The 23,169-nt window shown below is 59.8% G+C and overlaps 1 protein-coding gene across 1 annotated transcript in view; it reads left to right on the top strand.

Annotated features, from left to right (window-relative positions):
- CELSR2 (cadherin EGF LAG seven-pass G-type receptor 2) overlaps positions 1 to 23,160 on the top strand; it is a 29,607-nt gene extending 6,447 nt beyond the window's left edge. The window contains 34 exon segments of the mRNA XM_079327499.1: positions 94 to 179; positions 181 to 317; positions 884 to 999; positions 1,327 to 1,415; positions 2,029 to 2,186; positions 2,630 to 2,793; positions 3,269 to 3,394; positions 3,859 to 4,025; positions 4,654 to 4,839; positions 4,950 to 5,063; positions 6,576 to 6,750; positions 7,579 to 7,720; positions 8,204 to 8,324; positions 8,547 to 8,730; positions 9,527 to 9,628; positions 10,311 to 10,405; positions 10,486 to 10,695; positions 11,274 to 11,457; positions 12,410 to 12,553; positions 13,105 to 13,333; positions 13,721 to 13,906; positions 14,910 to 15,036; positions 15,959 to 16,159; positions 16,660 to 16,834; positions 17,775 to 17,887; positions 17,968 to 18,044; positions 18,823 to 18,949; positions 19,406 to 19,522; positions 19,604 to 19,734; positions 20,207 to 20,301; positions 20,392 to 20,535; positions 21,100 to 21,146; positions 21,391 to 21,608; positions 23,066 to 23,160. Coding sequence (XP_079183625.1) covers positions 94 to 179; positions 181 to 317; positions 884 to 999; positions 1,327 to 1,415; positions 2,029 to 2,186; positions 2,630 to 2,793; positions 3,269 to 3,394; positions 3,859 to 4,025; positions 4,654 to 4,839; positions 4,950 to 5,063; positions 6,576 to 6,750; positions 7,579 to 7,720; positions 8,204 to 8,324; positions 8,547 to 8,730; positions 9,527 to 9,628; positions 10,311 to 10,405; positions 10,486 to 10,695; positions 11,274 to 11,457; positions 12,410 to 12,553; positions 13,105 to 13,333; positions 13,721 to 13,906; positions 14,910 to 15,036; positions 15,959 to 16,159; positions 16,660 to 16,834; positions 17,775 to 17,887; positions 17,968 to 18,044; positions 18,823 to 18,949; positions 19,406 to 19,522; positions 19,604 to 19,734; positions 20,207 to 20,301; positions 20,392 to 20,535; positions 21,100 to 21,146; positions 21,391 to 21,608; positions 23,066 to 23,087 — 4,709 coding nt within the window. The 3' untranslated portion in view covers positions 23,088 to 23,160.
- The last annotated feature ends 9 nt before the right edge of the window (positions 23,161 to 23,169 follow it).

Genomic DNA, 23,169 nt, shown 5'->3' with positions numbered 1-23,169 from the left:
TGCAAGTCTGTGGGGGCCTCTCTGGGTTTAATGGGGAGGTGTGTGGGAGATGGGACTCCTTACACCAGTTCTGGGTTTCTGGATGTCACTCAGGGGAGCACTGTGAGCTGAGTGCCCGGGGGGGCCGCTGCACCCCGGGGGTCTGCCGGAATGGGGGTACCTGCCTGAACCTGCTGGTGGGGGGGATTCTGGTGCCAGTGTCCTCCTGGGCACTATGAGAAGCCCTTCTGCACCATGAGCACCCGCAGCTTCCCTCCACACTCCTTCCTCACCTTTCGCGGCCTCCGCCAGCGCTTCCACTTCACCCTTGGCCTCACGTGAGCCTGGAGGAATCTGGGGAGGTGGGGGGTGATGTGTGCCCCTGTGGGTGTCACATTGGGTGTGGGGTAGATGGTGATGGTTGCCCCATTGGCGTGAGAGGAGATGATGGGGTATGAGGTGATGGCTGTCTTGTGGGCACTGGGTGGTGGGTGGGTGGGTGCCCCCATTGTCATCATTTGGGGTGTGGGGTGGTGGGTGTCTCAAGGGCATCAGATGGGGTGGGGATACCGCAGTGGCATCATGTGGTATGGGTGGTGATCGGTGCCCCATTGGCATCATATGGGCTGTGGGGTGATTTGGTGTGGAGTGATGGGCACCCTGAGGGCACAGGATGGGAGCAAATTATGTGGGTGACCCCTTGGCATGGGGGGCAATGGGGCAGGGGCACTTTGTGGGGGCAGGGACTGATGCATACCAGCATCTCTCAGTGGGTACAAGGTCATCAGGCAAGGTGTGGGGCTGTGCCTCAGGGGCACAGCAGGGTTAGGGGCTGTTGGGGAGTGCCAGGGTGGAATGGTGGAACTGGGGTCATTGGGACACCCCTGGCACTTATGTCCCCCAGGTTTGCCACTCAGGAGCGGGACGGGCTCCTGCTTTATAACGGGCGCTTCAATGAGCGGCATGACTTTGTGGCACTGGAGATAGTGGATGAGCAGCTGCAGCTCACCTTCTCAGCAGGTGTGCACTGCCCCTGCCACGCCCTGGCACTACACCCCTGCACCCTTGTGGGCACTTTATTCTTCCCTGCATCTCTCACTTCATCCCAGACAACCATCCTGGCACTGCCTGGACTGCATCCTGGGCATCCCATTCCCAGCACTGCATTTCTTGTTACATTCCTCACTGCATCCCTGGCCTGCCATTCTTGGCACTGCCTGATGCTGCATCCCTGGCATCCCACCCCTGACACTGCATCCCTGGCACTGCATCCTGGACATCCCATTGCTAGCACTGCATCCACCCATCCTTGCCTCTGGCTGTGTTGCCCTGATGTTATACCCACAGGTGAGACCACCACCACGGTGTCACCCTTTGTGCCAGGAGGTGTCAGCGATGGGCAGTGGCACCGGGTGCAGCTGCACTATTACAACAAGGTGGGAGAATGAGGGGCACAGTGGGTGGGGAGTGTTTGGGGCAGACAGAGGAAGGGAAGATGGAGGGGAAGGGTGGGGAAATGGAAAAATGGTTGGGGGATCAGGTATGGGGTTGGGGACACCTAAACGAACCCTAAGGGATGTGTCCACCCATGAGGGTCCCAAGGGATGGGAGATGGGAGATGGAGGAAGGAGTGGAAGAGAAGGGGATGTTGGAGGGATGAGGAGAGTAGACAGGAGATTTGAGGGACTTAAAGGAACTCTCAAGAACTGCCCCCATCCATAAGGATTCCAAGGGACCCTCACCCATTTGTTCAACCTATTGGCCCCCTGAGGAACCCCACCTACCTTCCTTGCTAGTGGGACCCCCAAGGAATTGGGATGGGGGGATGAAGGAAGAAGAGGTCAAAGGGATAATGACTTATGGGGACCACTGAGGTTTAAGGGAAGCTGAAGGGATGGAGGGGAGTGTTGAGGGATCTGAAGTGTAGGGGGCTGGTGGGCTGGAGGGACATGGGAGCCTGGTGAGGGTTGAGGGGCCAGAGGGCAGTGGGAGGGCGAAGGCTGCGGGATGGGCATCCTGGGCCCCCTTGCCTGATGTGGGGGCTCCCAGCCGGTTGTGGGGCGCTCGGGGGTCCCACAGGGCCCCTCAGAGCAGAAGGTAGCTGTGGTGACTGTGGACGACTGTGACACGGCCATGGCCCTGCGCTTCGGGCCCCGCCTCGGCAACTACTCCTGCGCTGCCCAGGGCATCCAGACTGGAAGCAAGAAGTGAGGGGGGCCTGGGAATCCCATGGGTGGAGGTCCCTTGGGGTACCCACAGAGGGAACCCTTGGAGGTGAACGGTCCCTATGGGTGAGGTACCTTTGGAGTCCTCACTGGTGAGAGATCCCTCAAGGGTGACAGATCCCTATGGATGGGGGGAGGTCACTGGAGGTCCCCATTGGTTGGGAGGTTCTCTTGGCGTCCCGATGTGTTGGGGGGATCGGGGAGTCCCTTGAGGGTCTGTTGAGTTCCCCACGGGGGATCACCCCTTGGTGGTTCCTCAGGTCCCCACAGGTTTTAGGGTTAGTGCATGTTCTTTGAGGTTCCCTTGTGACTCCCGTGGGATGGGGGGGTGGCTGGGTGTCCCTTTGGATTCTCTCAGGATCCTCATGGGTTGTGGGGTGCCTCAAGGGTCTCTTGAGTCCCCAAGCTGATGGTAGGCTCTGCAGGTCACTGGACCTGACAGGGCCACTGCTGCTGGGGGGGGTCCCGACGCTGCCCGAGAGTTTCCCGATCCGCAGCCGACACTTCGTGGGGTGCATGCGGCACCTGCACATTGACCAGCGTCCTGTGGACATGGCAGCCTTCATTGCTAACAATGGCACCCTGCCCGGTGGGCTCCGGGGTCGGGACTCTGGGCAGGGCCTGGGGGGGGGGGGGGCTGTGTTCCTTCAAGGAAAGGGAGATGAGGTGTGGGTTTAAGGGGTACCTGAGCAGTGGGGCTGTGTCCCCTGAACGATGTGAGGGGGTTCCCAGGCTGGAGGGATGGATGGGGGTCCAGGGGCACGGTAGTAGGGCATTCTGTGACCCTTGGTTGTGGGGTGGGGGATGAGGGGCTGCGAGGGCCATCAAGCTGGAGTGGGTGGCACAGGCTGTGTTCCCTGGGAATGGGGTGGGGAGATGCCAGGGCTGGGGTGCTGGATGGGGCTGTATCCCCTTTGGGGTGGGGTTGGGATGTGGGTTGGGGGGTCAGGGGATGCTAGGACTGTGGTGTTCAATAATGGTTCAAAGATGTGGGGGTGTCTGTGCCCCATGGGGCCAGGGGTCCCAGGTCATGTGTGGCACGTGACCTCTGTGCTCCCTCACAGGTTGTCCCCCCAAGAAGACCCTGTGTGACACCAATACATGCTATAACGGTGGCACCTGCGTGCATGAGTGGGGAGGGTTCAGCTGCCGCTGCCCGCTGGGCTTTGGGGGCAAAACCTGCCAGGAGGGTACTGGGGGGCCTGTAGAGACAGTGTGGTGGGGCTGTGTGGGGTCCCTAGGCTTTTTATGGGTGTGTGGGGGGCTTGGGGAGGGTCACTGGGTGGGTGTGAGGGGTGTAGGAAGGAGGTGGAGGGCATCCCAGCATGTGTTTGGGGGGCCTTGGAGTTGTTGTGGGTTTGTGAGGGGCTACGGGGGATCCATGGTTGGGTGCAGGAGATCTGTGGGAGGGTGTGTTGGCATCTGTGGGCTGTGCATGGGGTCCCGGTTGGGTGCTGGGGATCTGAGAGTGGGTATCTGAGAGGCCGTGTGGGGTTGTGGGGGGTCCTGGGTGAGGTGCGGGGAGTCCATGGGCGGGTGGGGGTATTGGGGCGGGGGGGGGCGTGCGGCCACCTCATGGCGCGGAGTTCCCTGGGGTGGGCTTGGAGGGGGTGTTGGTGGGAGTCGCCCCTTGTCCCACGTGCATGCTCCGCAGAGATGGCGGCCCCGCAGCGGTTCGTCGGCAGCAGCCGCGTGGCGTGGAACGGGCTGGCGCTGCCCCTGTCCATGCCCTGGCCAGTCCGCATCATGTTCCGCACTCGCCACCCCCGCGGGGTTTTGCTGCGGGCTGGGGCTGGAGGTCGTTTTACCCTCATCCTGCAGGTGGGCACGGGGAAGGTATGGGGAGAGCACAGGGGAGTCAAATAGGGGAGTTTTTCTGAGGAAACTGCCGGGGAGGGAGGGTGGTTGCCCTGGGTGATTATTGCTTTGGGTGGGGGTCATTGCCACAGGAGGTATTGGTTTTGGTGTCACTGGCATAGGGGGCATTTCCTTGGGAGGGTATGACTTGAGTGGGAGCATAGAGGAGTTTGCACTGGGGCAATTATTGCTCTGACGGTGGAGGAGAGTATTGGCATTATTGGCAGTGGTGAGTTGTTGGCACAGGGATTATTGCCCTGGGGGGATCGTTGCCCGGGGTGGGGGGGTGGGGTCACTGGATAAGAGGTATTGCCTGGAGGGTATATATGGCCACGGGGAAGTAGTGGCATGGGGGGTTGGAACAGGGGAGGTACCCTGAAAGAAGTGCCAGGGGATTATTGCCCTGTAGGGGGTCTGTTGGCAGACGTATTGCCTGGGGGGGTTGTATTGCTGGGGTGCAACAGGGTGCCACCCCTTGAGGGGGCATTACCCAAGGGGTTGTGTTATTGTCTCGGGAAATTTGTATTTCCTGGTGGACAGTGCCTAGTACCCACTAGGTTTTTGGAGTTCTTTACATGTCTACCCCTCACAGCTGAGCGAGGGGCAGGTGGAGGCTGGTGCCTGGCAAGGAGGGGCCCGTTTGGCCACCCTGCGTCTGCCCCAGGCCAAAGTCAATGATGGTGCCTGGCACCATGTGGAGCTGGAGCTGCGGGGGGGCCCTGGACACAACCCCTCTGCCACCCTTCTCCTCCTCACCCTTGACTACGGCCGCCACCAGGTGTGGGGAGACTGGGCCATGTGGGGGCATCCACTCTGATGATCCTGGGTGCCATTGTGGCACCCCTTGTGGCACCCCAAGGCACCCACAGGGGTCCCTGTGCCCCGCAGGCGGTGGGCGATGTCTCTGGAGAGTTGCAGGGACTGCGGCTGCACACACTGAGCCTCGGGGGGCTGCTGGGGGACAGTGGCACCGTGGAGGAGGGGTTCCAGGGGTGCCTGCAGGTACAGAATCATGGGCACAAAGGGCATGGGGAGCATGGGGTGGTAGGTGTAGGAGTGGGGGATGGCTTTGGGGATATGAAAGAGGGGATAAGGATATGGTTACAATGGGAGGGCAGCACAGGAACATGGCATAGGTGTTGGGGAAATGGGCACAGCAATGTGGGCACAGATGTTGGGAATGTGGCACAGGGTGAGGATAGGGCACAATGAAGCAGGGCCTTGCCTTGGGGGTGGGGACACGGGCATGATGAAGAGGAGCACAGGGACATGAGTACAGTGCTTGGGGGCTTGGCACAAGGTCTAGGGACATGGGCCCAGGGCTTCGGAATGTGACACAGAGACAGGGAACCCTGAAGCCAGGCACAGGGCTTGGGGATGTGAGTATGATGAAGGGGTGCACAGGGCTTGGGCACATGGGCACAGGGCTTGGGGACATGGCTAGGAGGGTGGGGATGTGGGCATGATGAACGGCAGCACAGGGACGTTGGGACATGGGCACAGGGATGGGGACATGGGATTTGGGAATGTGACAGAGAAGTGGGGATGTGGGCAGGATGGTGAGGGGTACAAGGGATGTGCACAAGGTTGGGGGACATGGGCAGAATGGGTGGGAGGCACAGGGGCGTGTCGCAGGGTTTGGGGATGTGAAGTGTGGGCATAGCACAGGACATGAGGACATGGTCTGTGTGGGCAGGAGGACATTTGGGATGCACTGGGTACTCATGGTATAGTGACATGGAGCGCAGGGTCATCACCCCATGGCCTGGGCAGCTTGAGGACATGGCCGTGGGGATGCTGGTGTGACTGGGGAGGTTGTGGGTGGTATGGGACATACTGGCTGATGTTGAGGCCACTGAAGCACAGAGAAGTGATGTGACTGGGGAGAGGGGCTGGCGTGACATCGCAGGTCCTGGTGTGGGTTTTGGGGAGACACGTGGGGACAGACTGAACAGGATGATACAAAAGGTCCCGGGTGGTAGCAAGGGACATTGAGGCTGGGCATGGCAGTGGAGCAGGAGGGGTCATGGTGGCTGGGGCATCACTGAGGTCACTGACAGGTGACCCCACACAGGAAAGTTGGGGTGGGGTGAGGAGGTGTCCCAGGTCAATGAGGGGTCACTGCAGGTGATATGGGGATGCCACCAGGTGGTGCATCTGGTGCTGAGGTATGATAGCAGGTGACATGATACAGGGAATTCAGGTGGCACTGTGGGTCCAGTGTCACGATGGGGGAAACTGAGGAGGAGGTGACACTGCAGGGTGGTCCAGGTTGTCTTGGCATGTCCTGTGTTGTGGCGGGGGACACTGAGGCAGGGATGACAGTTGGGCAGGGGTTTTAGGGGGATATAGTGGGTCCCGTATGGTGGTGAGATCACACTGATGGTGACGCCGTGCAGGGAGTTCTTGTGGGGTCTCGAGGGAATGGTGAGAGTAGCTGAGGCATGGAGTGTGTTGAAGGGTCCAGGGTGGCTCGGGTTGTCACAATGAAGACATTGATGGGTGACCCTGCAGGGCCTGCGTGTTGGGGACCCTATGGTGACTGCCGGCACCCTGAGCCTGGCACAGGCAGCGCAGGTGAACGTGGAGGGGGGCTGTGCCCTGCCTGATCCCTGTGACTCGGGGCCCTGCCCCCCCCACAGCTACTGCAGCGACGATTGGGACAGTTTCTCATGTCGGTGCCACCCTGGTGAGCAGGGAACCCCCTCCAGATCCTTGACACCCCCTCGACACACCCAGACATCCCTCAATAGCCCTGGATACTGACACCCTTGTGACACCCTCCTCTGCCACCCCAGTGAACTAGGACACCCTGAGACCCTCTAGCAGCCCCCCCAACACTCCCTGACATCCTCCCGACACAGCCCGACACCCCCAGGATGCTGACACACCTGCGACATCCTTCATTTCTATGCCTTTGACTGGAGACCCCCTGACAGCCCCTGACATCCCCAACCCCATGGGACACTGACACTACTGAGACACCCCTGTGAAAGCCCCTACTGCTACCCTGGTGAGCAGAAACTCCCTGGAACCCCTGAAAAGTCCCAACACCCCCTGAGATACTGTCACCCCTGTGACATCTCTCACTGCCACCCCAATGACTGGAGGTCCCCTGGCACCTCCCGACAACCCTGAGACACTGCCATCCCCAGCACTGCCATCCTGCGACATATTGCCCCAACAGTACTATTTTATCTGGGCACTACCACTACATCCCTGTCACCAGGGCAGTGCCACTCCCCTGTCACTGTCACCTTGACACTGTCACCCCCGTCAGTGTTCCTAAGGCGCTGCCACCCTCACTGGGTGTTGCCAGCTTTGTCCCCAGGTACTGCCTACCCTCATCCCTGTTCCCTGAGCACTGCCAACCCCTCTCACTGTCCCCAAGGCATTGTCACCCTTCCTCATCACTGACACTTCTTATCACTATCTCCCCTGGGCACTGCCCCTCACCCCCATCCCTGTCCCCCATTACTGTCCCCTGTTGTTGTCCCCAACCCTATTCTGTGCTCAGGGTACTTCGGTGACAGCTGTGTCAGTGCCTGTGCCCTGGACCCCTGCGAGCCTCCAGGCACCTGTACCCGCCGCCCAGGCACGGCCCCTGGCTATGCCTGTCACTGTCCCCCAGGCACCTTTGGGGCCCTCTGCCAGCACCGGTTGGTGACACTGTGGGGCACACATGTGTGCTGGGGGAGCATGGAGCATCCGGTGGGGGGGGGGAGCGGGTCGGGGAGGGCACTGTGAGGGACACTTGGGGCAGGGAATGGAGTGAGTGGAGGGCAGGCATCTGGGGTAGGGTGGACGTGCAATGGGCGTAGTGCATGGGCAAGAGCTGTGATGAGTGTGCAAATGGCAGGGGGAGCATGAAAAGGACATGGTGGCTGTGCAAGAGCTGTAGTGAGTATGCAGTAGTTAACTGTGGATGAAAAGTGGTACTGTGGGTGTAGAAGTGGCACAATGGGGGTGCAAGGGGCACTGTGGGGATATAGGTGGCACTGAGGGTATAAGTTGTGAGGGTATAAGTTGTCATGTGGGTAGGCAAGGGACAGTGTGCATGTACGAGGAACCATCTGAGTGTACAAGTGGCATTGTGGGGGTACCCTGGCGTGGTGCCCAAGTGCCAGCTCCAGTGTCCCCAGGGAGGTGCAGCCATGCCCGCGGGGGTGGTGGGGACACCCCACGTGTGGCCCCTGCAGCTGCGATGTCACCCATGGCTTTGACCCAGACTGCAATAAGACCACTGGCGAGTGTCGCTGCAAGGTGGGACCTGCCAGCCCTTGTCACCTCCCCTGCCAACTTCTGCCATCCTTCTGTCACCCCTCTGTTTCCCCCTGCCACCCCACTCTCATCCCATCACCTTCCTGTCACCCCCCATCATGTCCCTAACAACCCCCCAGTCACCTCTCTGCCACCTCCCTGTCATCCCCTGTGAGCCTCCTGTCACCCCATTCCTGTGCCTGCAGTGACTCTGTGTCCCTCTAGGACAACCACTACCGCCCACCAGGAGGGGACATGTGCCATCCCTGTGAGTGTTACCCCACTGGGTCGCTGTCACGCCGCTGCGATGCCAACACTGGACAGTGTCCCTGCAAAGCCGGTGTTATCGGCCGCCACTGTGACCGCTGTGACAACCCCTTTGCTGAGGTGACGGCCAGTGGCTGCGAAGGTGGGGGACTGTCAACTTGTGTCACCCTGTGCCACCCTGAGTGCCCACCGTCACCCTGCTGTCACCCTCCATTACTCTCTGTCACATTGTGTCATCCTGTGTCACGCTGAGTGCTGGTGACCAGGTACTACTGCCACTCTGCTGTTACCCTGCTGACCCTATTGTCATATTGTGTCATCTTGTGTCACCCCATTGTCCCTCTGTGTCACACTGGTGTCACCCTGCTGTCATCCTGTGTAACCCTACACCATCCTGTGCCATCTTCATGTCCCCTGCTCTGCCACAGCTGTCACCTTGGGTGCCAGCAAGTGCAGTTGTCACCCTGTATCATCCTGTGTCATCTTACGCTGCCCTGTTGCAACCTTGTGTCACCCTGTGTCACTCTGAGTGCCAGTGACTGGGTGCTACTGTCACCCTGCTGTCACCTTGTGCCACCCTGCATTACCACATTGTCACTTTGTGTCACCTGCTGTCACCTTGCTATCACCTTGGCTGCTGGCAACTGAGTTCCACCAGCACCTTAGTTGTTGGTGTAATCCCACTGACATCTTGTATCACCCCACTGTCACCCTGTGTCATGCTGCTGTCACACTGCTATCACCCTGTGTCACTATGTCACCCTATTTTCACCCCGTGTTATCCTTTTGTCACCGTGCTCTGCCACTGCTGTCACCCTGCTGTTAGCCTGTGTCACCCTGTGTCACCCTGAGTTCCAGTGACCAGGTGCCACTGCTACCCTACTGTCACATTGTGCCACCCTACATCCCTGATTCTGATGCCCTATTGTGTCCCGCAGTGAACTATGACAGCTGTCCCCGGGCCATCGAGGCCAGCATCTGGTGGCCCCGGACTCGGTTTGGGCTGCCAGCTGCAGCCCCCTGCCCCAAGGGCTCTGTTGGTATGTGGGGACATGGGGACAGAGTGGGGGTGACACTGGGCACACTGCCTGAATGGTGGGGGTGACACAGTGGTGACATCACTGGGATAGGGCTGAGAGGGGTTTACACCACGGTGGCATCACTTGGGTTGTACAGGGAGATGACACCGTGATTGCACTGCTTAGACACGGTGGGAAGAGAGGATGTGTCATGTCGTGTCGCTTCAGGGTGGTGATATGGTGGTGGCACTGCTGGGATGGAATATTGACACCAGTAGGTCAGGGCTGATATGTGTCATGGTGGTGGTACCAGTTGTATGGAGCTGGGGTGGGGTGGCATCATGGGACATCACTGGGACAGGTCAGGGGGTGATACTGTTAGTGGCATTATTGAGTTGGTACAGGGAGGTGACACTGGTGGCACTGCTAGGGTGGGTCAGGGGTGGTGACACATTGATGTAATCCCCAAGATGGATTGGGGATGAACTGAGTGTGTGGACTTGAGATGAGGCTGGGGATGCCACTTTGGTGTCACTGCAGAGAGCATGATCTGGTAGCATCACTGGGACAGGGCTGGTGGCTGTCATGGTGGTGTCACTGGGGGGTGGCACACAGGAGTGTGACACTGGCAGCACTGCTGGCATGCTGTGAGAGGAGGCTGCCCTGTTGTCCCCACAGTGCACTCAGTATCCCCATCCCACAGGCACAGCACTGCGCCACTGTGACGAGCACAAGGGCTGGCTGCCCCCCAACCTCTTCAACTGCAGCGCACTGGCCTTTGCTGCCCTTCGCCCCTGGGTGAGCTGGAGGAACACCAGCGGCAGTGATGCGACAGTGCCACTGGGGCTCCCCTGACTTTGTGTCTATTCCCCCACAAGGCAGAGCAGCTGGTGGGCAATGAGTCTCAGTGGGATGCGGGGCAGTCCCGGCGCGTGGCACTGGCACTGCGTGAAGCAATGCGTGAGACCCGTGGGTACTTCGGCAGTGACGTGCATCTGGCATACCGGCTGGCAGGGGCCCTGCTGCGCCATGAGAGCCGCCAGCGCGGCTTCCGCCTTGCTGCCACGCAGGACGTGCACTTTACCGAGGTGGGCATGAGGTCACAGGGATGGGAACATGCCCTGAGGGGGAATGGGCAAAGTGGAAGAGAGGTTGGGAAGATAAGCCCCCCCCATAGGGGGGGATGTGGCTGCATAAGCCCAGACAACAGGGTGATGGGCACCCTTGTGGGGAGGGGGATTGGGGCAGAAGGTCAGATACCAGAGTGCTGGGCCCCCACCTATGGGGGCAGAAGAGCAGATGCCAGGCTGATGGGCACTGATATGTGCGTGAGAGGTGTTGGTGCAGGAAGCTGGATGCCAGGATGGATGGCACCCACTTGGGAAGGGTATTGGTGAGGGAGCTCGTGCACCAGGGTGATGAGCATCTACCTAGAGAGGAATGTTGATGGTAGGAGGTCTGATGCCAGGGTGGTGGGCACCCCTGAGCAGCAGGCGTTGATGTGATTCAGGGTGCACCCTCAGCTTTGTGGGGGTACAGCACCTCCATTTCCCACTGTCAGTGCCAGTGTGCCCCAGACATAGAATCCTACAGGGGAGGTCAGGCATCCCCTGGCCAGACCCTAAAGTGCCAGCTCCCAGTGTCACTACCACTGCCTTGCCTCCAGAACCTGCTGCGGGTGGGCAGTGCGCTGTTGGACATGGGGAACAAGCGTCACTGGGAGCTGATCCAGCAGACGGAGGGTGGCACAGCTCAGCTTCTGCAGCACTTTGAGGAGTACGCACGAGCCCTGGCACGAAATATGCCCCAGACTTACCTCAGCCCCTTCACCATTGTCACCCGTAACATCGGTCAGTGGGGACATGAATGGCAAGAGGGCTGTGAGGGGGGTATCTGCCTGGGAACATAGGCATACTGGGAACATGTGGCGTGTATGTGTTGAGGGACATACATGTGCCCTTGGTGTGCTGCTGGGGATATGGGCATAGATGTGCATGGGGGATGTATGTGCTAGGAACACTGTCGTGTGTGCTTGGGGACATGTGTGTGCTTAGGGGAAGTGTGTGTGTTAGGGACATGGACGTGTGTCTGGGAACACAGATGTATATACCTGGAGTATGTGTGTGCCTAGGGATGTGTGTGCACAAGAACACGTGAGCTGGGGACGTGTGTGCCTAGAGGCGTGTATGTGTCCCTGGGGATATGGGCTGTGGTCTGTGTCCCAGGATTGGTGGGTGCTGGGGTCAGTGGGTGTCAGAATCCATGGCCCTGAACTCAGTGGGTGCTGGGGTCCATGCGCCTGAGGGTTAGTGGCTGCTGGTGTCTGTGCGTGTATGGATTCATTGCTCTGTGGTTGTTGGATGTCAGGGTCAGTGGGTGCTGGAGTCTGTATGTCACAGGTTAGTGGGTGCTGTATACCCCCATGGTGGGTTCTGGGATCTATGGTCCTGGGGTCTGTGTGCCTCAGAATTCATGGCTCTGGGGTTCGTGGGTATCAGGGTTGGTGAGTGCTGGGGTTGGTGTGCCCCAGGGTCAGTGGGTGCTGGAGATGGTTTCTGCTGGGCTTGGTGTGCCCTGGGGTTAGTGAATGCAAAGGTTGCCGTGCCCTGGGGTCAGTGGGTGCCAAGGTCTGTTCCCCAGGGTCAGTGTGTAGCAGCATTGGTGGGTGCTGGCATTGATGTGTATTGAGCTTGGTGTGCCCTGGGATCAGTGAATGCTGGGGTCGGTGGGCGCTGGGATCTGTGTGCCTCAGGGTTGGTGGGTGCCATGCCATGACATGCTGTGGGTGACACGGTGCCACAGTGGTGTCAGTGGTGCGACTGGACAAGAGCAGCTTTGCGGGTGCCCGCCTGCCACGGTATGAGGCGCTGCGGGGGGAGAAGCTCCCGGACCTGGAGACGACGGTCATCCTGCCTGACAGCATCTTCTGGCCGTCTGAGGACAGGCGTGAGTCCAGGGTGTAGGGGGACAGGGGGCAGGGTTGGGGACTCACTTGCATCCATAGGGCTTGCAGGGCTTGGGGAGCCCCCCATCTGGCCATGGGGACATGGCACAGCTGGGGACCCTTGGCTGGTGTCTAGCAGGGATGGAGGAGCCCCAAAATGCCCATGGGCTGACAGGGTTAGGAATCCTAGTGCCACCGTGGGGCCCCTGTGTGGCCATGGGGCTGGCAGGTTTGGGACCCCAGGATGGTACTGGCAGGCTGGGGACCCTGGTAAAGGATGAAAGGACTAGGGATCTTAGGATGGCATCAGAGATCCTGGTGTAGCCATGGTGGTGGGCAGGGTTGGGTACACAAGTGTGACCATGGGGACCTCATTGTGGTCATGGAGTTGACAGGGTTGGGGACCCTGGTGTGGGCATGGGGACCCATGGAGCTAGAATTGTTGGCAGAACCTTTTTGTGGTCATGGGATTGGCAGAGTTGGGGACTCCAGGGTCATGGGGACCCCTATGAGTTCTCAGAACACCATGCCACCCCCTGCTCGTGGCCCCCAGGCCCCTCAGCCGGGCATGGGCAGGCACCACAGGGCGCAGGAAGGCAGGAGGAGGAGGATGAAGCAGGTGAAGAGGAGAAGGAGGAAGAGGAGGCAGGGATGACTGTAGTGACCCGGCACAAGCGCCACCCATCCCTGGGTGAGGGCCAGGCCATCGCCAGCGTCATCATCTACCGCACCCTGGCTGGTCTCCTGCCTCAGCACTTCGACACCGACAAGCGCAGCCTCCGGTGCACTGGGGATGGGGGCTTGGGAGAATAGGGGTGGCACATGGGGTGGCAGCACAAAGCCGAGCATCCGGGGGGGTATAGGGAGATAGGGACAGAGGTGTCCAGAGGGATCCCAAGGGAGGGATGGGAAAGGGGGCGCATGTGGTGCCCAAGGCTGGGAGGCACAGAGGGTGCCTGATGATGGGGGGTAGATGGCTGGGGAGATGGCTGAAGGCATGCCCAAAGATGGTGCCCATGGGGGGCCATTTTGGGGCCCCCAAAAAAGGGGGCACAGGGGAGAGAGGGATGCTCTCATAGTGTCGATGTGGGGACAGGGTACTCACGCTGTGGCACCAAAGTGGGTTTTGGGGCACCCTGAGTGGGCTCCCTGACCTCAGTGCACCTCAGGGTGCCCAAGCGCCCCATCATCAACACACCAGTGGTGAGCATCAGCGTGCACATGGGGGGCATGGATGGCGTGGGGGACACAGGGACTCCCCAGGTGCTGGCCAAGCCTGTCACCCTCCAGTTCCGACTGTTGGAGACCCAGGAGCGCTCCAAGCCCATCTGCGTCTTCTGGAATCACTCTTTGTGGTGAGGGCGGGACAGGGGACACCTCAGGGGTGATGGGGACACCCTGGGGACATAGGGACATCCCAGGGCATAGGGGCATGGGTTTGGAGTTGGGAACACCTTGGGAAAGATGGGAACCCTCCAGAGGGACAAGGGATCTCCCCAGGGAGACAGGGAACCTGGGGATAAGGACACCCAGGGGAACAGGGGATGTCCTTGGGGATGGGGACATCTTGGGGAGCCAGGGACAACATAGGGAGACATACAGACATGCTGAGGTAACAGGGGAAATGGCACACACCAGGGGAACAGGAAATGTACCAGGGGAGAAGGACCATGGAAATGGGGATGCCCCTGTTATGGGCTGATGTTTGGACTGGCTCCTCTCCTTGCTTCCCCCGTGCAGCTGCCGGTCCAAAGAGATAGGGACACTCTGGAGGGACAGGGAGCATGGGGGTGAGGATATCCCATGGAGACGGGGGACATCGTAACAGGGATAGGGGCGACAGGGGACACGGGAATAGGGACACCTTAAGGGGACGGAGGACATCCTGAGGGGACAGGGAAGATGGGGACAGGGCAGAATGGATGCCCCAGTGTTCCTGTGGGTCATGGATGAGTAACATGGGAACAGGACATGAAGGGGCAGCTCTGACCCTGGTGGGTGTCAGGGATAGGATGGGGGGGTCCCTTTGTTCCCAAACGGAGGGGTGTTCCCAGGTGAGTGTCCCTGGTGGCTGAGCGTCCCCAAGTGGCAGCGGTTGTCTCTGCTGTGTGGATGGATGTCCCAGTGGGTGGGTGGGTGGGTGTCCCTGTGGGAGGGTGACATTACTGGGTGTTCCCAGTGCGTGTGTCCCTGGTGGGTGTCCAAGTTGTGTGACCCCCTTGGATGGGTGTCCTGGGTTGGGCGCATGTCCCTGGGTAGGAGTGGATGTTCCCAGTGGGTGTCCCCAGTGTGTCTGTGTGTGTCCAGTGGGTATCCTGACTGGTTTCCCGGCTTGTGTCACCTTGTGGTGCTGCACAGGGCGGGCAGTGTAGGCGGCTGGTCGGCTCGAGGCTGCGAAGTCGTCTTCCGCAACCAGAGCCACGTCAGCTGCCAGTGCCACCATCTGACCAGCTTTGCCGTCCTCATGGACATCTCCCGCCGAGAGGTGGGGACATAGAGGGACATGGATGGGTGCATGGGGACACGGGGACAGATGTGACACGGGACGTGGAGGGACACAGTGGCCCTGGGACATGGAATGACTCAGGGTGAGGGTCCTGGTGGGGACATGGGGGTGGATGGAGACACATGCAGAAATAGGGCACAGAGTGTCAGTCGGTGCCAGGCACAGGGGTGGGGCTTTAGGGACAGGGGCGGGCTTTTGATAATAGGGGAGGGACAGAGATAGGAAGGCCTTGGCAGAATGGGTGGGGCGTAGTGGAGTGGGGTCAGGGTGGAGGTGTGAGTGCCCATGGAGGTGGGGCTGAGGGCAGTGGGTGGGGCTCAGATGGGGTGGTGCTAAATCCAATGGGTGGGGCTCCCTTGGGCAGAGCTGAATTAGACGGGCGGGGCTATGCTAGATCTGTCAGAGCTCCCCCAGGGGCGGATCCAGTCAACGTGAGGGATTCCAGTGGGTGCAGCTGAGCAGGCGGGGCCGGTCGATCTCCCAGGGGCAGAGCTAATGTGAGGTGCGGCTGAGCGATGCAGGCGTCTTTTAAGGGGCTGTGGCTGAGTGACGTAGGCAGGGTTTCCTGGGTAGAGGTTGAAATCTGTGGGGGGAGTGAAAAGAGCTGTGGTCAGTGCTGTGGGTGTGGTTTCAGGGGGCAGTACAGTAGGTGGGGTTGAAAGGAGCTGAAGATGTGGGTGGGATTTTGCGGGCCATGGTTGAAGTGCTGTGACTGGGGTTTCAAAGGGTGGGCCAGAATAATGTGCGCAGGGCTTCCTATCGGGCTGTGCATTGTGGGCAGGACTTCCCAGGCCCAGGGACGGATTGCTTTGTGAGGGGAACCATGTCTCCTTGATGGGGATGTCTTGGGGGGCATACCCACTGAGCACATGCCTGACATATGCCAATCCTGGTGCTGCAGAACGGGGAGGTGCTGCCGCTGGCAGCACTCACCTACGGCTCACTGGGCGTGGGGCTGGCGGGCCTGGCGCTGGCGGCCTTGGCCCTGGGGACCCTGAGGCGGCTGCGCTCCAACCGTCACAGTATTCGCCGGCATGGCACAGCTGCACTGCTCCTCGCACAGCTTGTCTTCCTGCTTGGCATTAACCAGGCCGATGTCCCGGTGTGTGGGAAAAGGGGGCTGGGAAAGGAGGGAAGGAGTGGGGATCACTGGGAAGGGCTGATTGGGTCAGGGGATCTGTTGCCTTTGAAGTGTTTGGGTTGGTGGGGCGAAGGAGTGGACACGGCCGTGGTTGGCTGGGCATAAGGGGTGGCATCCAAAAGACATGAGGACTGTAATGGGTGGGGTCTGTCAAAGGGGTGGTGATCAAGGGATGATGTCTGTATAAAGGGGTGGGGCTTCCAAAGCAGTGGGGCTGATGAATGGAGTAAGGCTCCCTAAGGGGTAGAGCTCATCAAAGGTCTTGGCTCTCAAGCGAGGGTGGCCCATCAAAGAGGTGGGGCACTCGAGAGGTGAGGCCTACGAAGGGAGTGGGACCTTTGAGAGGAGTGTAATCTCAACAGGGGAATGGCCTCTCAAAGAGGGTGGAGCTTGGGCGGTTGTGCATATGGTTGGATCGGTGGGGCTGTGGGCATGGGCAGGCAGTAACGGGGTGGATGCAGCTGGCGTGCACCGTAGTGGCCATACTGCTGCAGTTCCTGTACCTGAGTGCGGTAGGCTGGGCACTGCTGGAGGCACTGCACCTGTACCGACGCCGCAGTGAACCCCGTCATGTCGACCGTGGTCCCATGCGCTTCTACCATGTACTGGGATGGGGACTGCCTGCCTTCATCACTGGTGAGCCCTGCTGTGAAACACTGTTCTCATTCTGACCCCACACCCTGGAGCAGCAGCTACCCACCTCCACTGGGTCAACACCTTCTGGTGGCTGCACAGCTCTTTCTAGACTATGGCCCTGCCACCTGAATCCCTCTCCCCAATCAATTTGATGCATGATGGGGTCCTATTTCCATATATAACCCAAACCCCAGAATATAGGCTCACCCCCAAAGGCATCTTTACCAACATAGCTACAACCCTGGATATAACCCTTCCTCCAAGAGGATACTCATGACCAATCCAAAACAGCCCCACCCCAAGAGTTTAGCTCCACCCTTAACCACCGTAGCCCCATGCTGATAGTTTTAGATACACACCTAGAGTCATAGTTCTATCCTCATCTATTAGACCCAGTCCCAAGATTTTAGACCAACCCCTGGGTCCATAGTCCTACCCTCATCCATCATAGCTGTGCCCTCAAATTTTCAGACACATCCCCGGCGTCATACCCCCCCTCTGAAAGAGTATAACCCTGGCCCAACGTTTTATCCTCACCACAGGAGTTTAGCCCCACCCTCATCCATCATATCCTCACCCCAAGAGCATCTTTCCCAACCATTTCAATATGCCCCCAGGATTTTGGCCCCCCCCTCATCAGCATAACCCCAACCCAGAGGATAGACCTGTAATAAGCTCTTAGACAAGCCCCCCAGTGCTATAGCCCTGCTCTCCTCAACACTGCCACGTGCCCGAGTTTAGACACAGCCTACTGGCGTAGCGCTGTCTCTCCCCAGCATAGCCACACCCCCAAAAGCAGCACCTTCTTGCCCGCCATGTGCCATCCACAAGCCATTCCGTGCCCCGTCCTGCCTTAGCTTCACCCTGTTTAGTCCTACCCCTGTCTCCTCATATAGCCCCGTCCATTGGATTGGCCCCGCCCCTGATCTCTCCTTCGCAGGGCTGGCGGTGGGGCTGGACCCCGAGGGCTACGGGAACCCCGACTTCTGCTGGCTGACCCTGCATGACAGCCTAGTTTGGAGCCTGGCTGGACCCTGCGCTGCCGCCCTTGCTGTGTGTACAGGGCTGGCGGCTGGGGAGGGCAGGGGACCCCCTATCACCCTGCTCACTCCCTGTGCCCCCTGCACCCCCAGGTTGGCATCTTCTTCCTGGTGCTAGCAGCTAGGGCCACCTGTGCCACCCCCCAGGGTTTCCAGAAGAAGGGCTCAGCGTGAGTCACCCAGGCGGGGTCACCCACGGTGGGCAGGGGACACGATGGGGATGGGGTTGTCCAAGGGGGCATGGGATGTTGGGGCACCCATGATGGAGCACCCATAGAGGCTTGAGGGCACTGGGAACTAGGGGGATCCCATGGGGGGCTGGCCTTTTGGGGAACCTGCAGAGGCCATAGAGGCACAGGACAGGTTGGGGCACCCATGGGGGGCAGGAGGGTACTGGACTGCCTATGAGGAGAAGGAGGGGATGGAGGAGCAGATGGGCACAGGGCATCCATGGAGAGCAGGGGGGTACAGGTGGCTGTAGCCAGTGGGGGGCATGGGAGCATGGGAGGTTGGAGCAGCTGTGGAGGGCAGGGAGGGACCAGGACACCCATGGTGGGTAGTGGGATATAGTGGTCTGGGGCACCCATTGTGGGCAGGGGGGCACAGGAGGTTGGGACACCTATGGAGGGCAGGGGGGCATCAAGGGCAGAGGCACCCATGGCGGGTTGAGGAGGTCAGGGGAGATTGGGGTATCTAGGGGGACAGAGGGGCTCAGAGCACCCATGGGGAGGTAGAGGGGCAAGGGGTACAGGGGGCTGGGGTTGCGATGGGCCAATGGGGAACAGGGGAGCTCAGGGAGCTGGAGCAACCATGGTAGCAGAGTGGGTTAGGTGGGGGTTGGGGTATCTGGGGTGGGAAGGAGCCATAAAGGGCTGGGGCAACCGCGGGGGGCAGAAGTACAGAGGGCTGTGGCATGGGATATCATTGGGGTGCCATTGGGGTGCCCAGGTCTGGGGTGCGCACAGCTGCAGTCCTGCTGGCCGTGCCCAGCCTGGCCTGGCTTCTGGCCCTGCTCTCAGTCAACAGTGACACGTTGCTCTGTCACTACCTGTTCGCCGCCTCCAACTGCCTCCAGGTCAGTGGGGACCACCAGATACCCCAGCCCTGGGACCCCCAAAACACAGCCCTGGGACCTTGGGCCCACCAAAGACTCCAGAATCCCAAAGCCTTCATTCACCCCTGGGATCCCAGTGACCACTACTCCTGGGACTCCCAGAAACCCCAGAGCCCCCTGAACATCACACCTTTGGGACCTCCAGAGTCCCACATCTATTTGTGGGGCACCCAGTGGGCACAGAGGGGGTCCTTTGCTATATCCGGAGCATTAATGGGAGGTACCCAGTGTGTATGGGGGCACCTCACCCTGTCTGATATATCTGGGGGGGGGCACCTAGTGGGTTTTCATTTTCTTTGAGGTGCCAATGGGATGCACCTAATCTGGATGGTGACCCCTTGACCTGTAGGGATGCTGCTGGGATCCTCCCAGGCTGTACACACCCTTCCTTGTCCCCTCTGCCCCCTCTCTGCCCAGGGCCCCCTTATCTTCCTGTCCTGTGTGGTGCTGAGCAAGGAGGTGCGGAGGAGCTTCCGCCTGAGCTGCACCTGCTGCCACCACCCACCGCTGGCCACGAAGGCCACCCTGACCCCTGTGAGTGCCAGGGGACATGGGGGGTGCTGGTAGCAAAGGGCAACCTGTGCCATGGCTATGACATCCCTGTGCCCTTGGCAGGCCTATGGCAGGGACAGCACATACGTGGCAGGGCGGCTGTTTCCCCCTCCAGGTGGTGGGTCCTTGGGGTCTCTGCACAGCACTGCGCGCTCGGGCAAGAGCCACCACAGCTACATCCCCTTTGTGCGGCGGTACTGGGCACAGCAGGGGCTGGGATCTAGGTTTTTATGGGGTTCTGGGCTGGTGTGGGCACTGGGATGACAAGATGGAATGGTGGCGGGATGGTGGGGTAGCAGGGTGCTAGGCTGGTTGAGTGGTGGGATGGTGGGGTGGCAGAATGGCACGGCATGGGGGTACTGGGATGCAGGATGGTGGGTGGTGGGGTGACATGTTTGTGAAGGTGTTGGTGTGGCTGGGTGGTGGGGCAGTGGCATGGTGGTATGCAGATGGAGTGGTGATGTGGTGGGGTGGTGGCAGAGTGGGAGGTTGAGGGAGTGGCAGGGGTAGGTGTGGGTGATGGATATCAGGGTGGTGGGTGTCAGTGGATAATGGGCTGTCAGTGGGTGTTGGGTGTCAGTGAGTTGGTGTCAGTCAGTGGGTGACAGTGGAGAGTAGGTACTCATGAGTTGGTGTCAGGTGCTGATAAGTATTGTGTCCCCACAGGGAGGATTCAGGGCTAGCAGGCAGCCCGGGGCCAGTGCCGGTGCAACTGCCTGAGCCTGGGGGTCTCTTCCTTGATGCCCAGGACCAGCCCGAGGGTATGGCCTCACCCACAGGGCAAGGGCACCCAGCCTCGGCCCAGGGGCCAGGAGGTGTCTCAGAGCACCCTCTGACCCATGACCCCCCAGAGCACGACACGGACTCAGACAGCGACCTGTCCCTGGATGACCCGAGTGGCTCCTATGGCTCCACACATTCCTCTGACAGCGAGGACAAGGGCCCCTGTGACTGGGACCCCCTGCCTGGAGTTTCCCCGGGTCCCCCCAACCCTGGTAACACCCCCAGGGGACACCAGGGATGGAGGAACCTTCGACCTGGCTGGGTGCTGATTGGGGAGCACCCAGTGGATTGGAGGAGATCCCTTGCCTTATCCAGGATGCCAGTAGGGAGCATCTGGTGGGGATAGGGGTCCCTCTTCCAGTCTGGAGTGGTGATGGGGCCATTGAATGGATTTGGGCCATGATGGGAAGGGCATCAGTCCCTCATCTTGACTGGGTCGTGCTGCAGGAGGCACACAGTGGACAAGGAATGCCTTGTCCAGCCTGGAGTTCTGATTGAGACAAATAGTGGGTATGGGGGAGAGGGTCCCTTGTTCAGTCTGGGGTGGTGATGTGGGACACCTAAAAGGTTTGGGGTGTTGCTCATGCAGTCAGAAGTGCTGATGGGGGCACTCAGGAGGAAGGATGGCCCTTTGTCTAGTCTGGGGTGTGGATGGGACTGACAAAATGGGTTTGGGTACATCCCTCACACTATGTGCTAATGGGGCACCCAGTGAGGATGTGGGGGGTCCCCGGTCCCTTGGTCCTGCCTGTCCCAGCTTCCTTCTTTCCCCACAGGTGACTCCCTGGTGCCCCCGGGGTGCCCATACTGGCCAGGTGAGTGTGTGACGAAAGGGAGCGAGAGCAAGGGACCAGGAGGTAGTGAGGGGCTCCAAGTACAGCCAGCAGGGGGTCAGGGACACCCTTGGGGCGACCCCCTGCGGCACAACGGCGAGGCACTCCCCAGGGACCCCCTGCTGCTGCCCCTGCCCCACCCCCACAAAGGTACGGGCTGCCATGGCAGGGGTGGGCACTCCAAATCTGACTTCCCCACCCATGGGTGATGCTGCCCCTGCAGGTATCCTGAAGAAAAAGTGCCTGCCCCCCATCAGTGAGCGCAGCAGTGCCCAGCGCCCTGGGCCACCCCCACCGCCTCCTGCTTGCACGGCTGCCTCCTCTGGCAGCGATGGGGGGCTCCCCCCAGTCTCCCGGCCTCGGCAGAGCCTCCAGGAGCAGCTCAGTGGCCTCACCCCCATTGCCATGAGCATCCACACGGGCACTGCTGACGAGGACTCCTCTGGCTCTGAGTGAGTGTCCACCACATCTGAGGGGTGCTTTGGGAGTTCTTTGGGTGCCAGGGTTCCCTTTGGGCACCCATTGGGTTGGAGGATGCCCTTGGGATGCCAGGATTCCTGTTGGCTGGACAAGCAGTCAAACACAGCTTGTTGGGTGCCCTTTCGGTGCCTATCAGGTGCAAGGATGGCAAGGGTGCCAAGGTTCCTGTTGCACTCTCATTTGGTGCCAAGGTTTCTCTCAGGTGCCCATTGGGCACCCATTGGCTCCAACACTGCTTGTTGTGTACCCATCAGATGCCACAGTACTAACTGGACACCCATTGGGTGTAACATTACCTGTCAGGTATCCATGAGATTCCAGGGTTCCCTCTGGATGTCCATGGAGTGCCAAGGTGCCCAACAGGTGGCCTTTGGATGCCCATCAGGTGCCAGTGTTATTTCTTGGGTGCTCAACAGGTCCAAGCAGTCAATTTGGGCACTCATTGGGTGCTAGGGTGTCCATTGGGTGCCCACCAGGTGTAAGGGTGTTTGTCAGGTGTCCATAGAGTGCCAGAGTAACCAACAGGTGACCATTTGATGCCTGGATTCCTCTTGGGTACACATGGGTTTCAAGGGTGGCTGTTGGGTGCCTACTAGATGCCCACTGAGTGTTGGGGTACTCACTGAATATCCATTGGATGCCCATCAAATACTCACTGGGTGTCCATCAGGTCTAACTGCACCCAATGGATGCCAATTGACTGTCCCTGAGTGCCCATTGACCACTGGATGTCCATTGTACATCCATTGACCATTATGTATCCATTCGGTGCTCACTGACTGTTCACTGGGTGTCTAATGGCCTCTGGGTGCACAGTAGGTGCCCATCAGGTCTAACAGCACCTGTTGGGTGCTCACTGACCATTGGGTCACCCATTGAGTGTTGGGGTGTCCATTGGTGGCCCATCAGGTCTAACATCACTCACTGGGTGCGTATTAACTGTTCATGAGTGTCCATTGACCACTGGGTGCCCGTTGGGTCTAACAGTGCCCACTAGTTTGGGTGCCCATTGACTGTCCAAAGGTGCCTGCTGACCACCCCAACACTGGGTGTTGGAATGCCTGTTGTGACACCTACTGGATGTTGAGGTGCTCAGTGAGTGCTGGGGTGTGCACTGGGTACCCTCTGACCACCCACAGGTACCCAGGGCAGAGCTGGCATGGCAGCACTAACCCTACTCTTTTCTCTCCCTCTATCCCCCAGATTTCTGTTTTTCAATTTTCTCCATTAACCCAAGGGGGCTGGGGGCCTCCCCCCAACCCCCAACCCTCCATCTCCCCCCACAGGTGGGCGCTGGATGCTGGGGGCCACAGAGGGCACCCTGGTACCCACCTCCCCCATCATGCATTTGTCTGTCTTGTTTTTTATTCCCCCCACCCTCCACTTTGTATCCATCCCCTCCCCCACATCTGTCCATTCCCCCCACCAGGAGTGACGAGACCTCGATCTAATGGGGACCCATCCAGCGGGCAGCCCACCCACTGTGACAGGGACACCAGGACAGGGTGGGCACCAGGAAGGCGGGTGGGACGA

This window comes from Erithacus rubecula (genome assembly GCF_903797595.1).
Source record: "Erithacus rubecula genome assembly, chromosome: 26".
NCBI lineage: Eukaryota > Metazoa > Chordata > Aves > Passeriformes > Muscicapidae > Erithacus > Erithacus rubecula.
The sequence above is the reverse complement of the archived record's forward strand: the minus strand, read 5'-3'. Positions and strand labels throughout refer to the sequence as shown.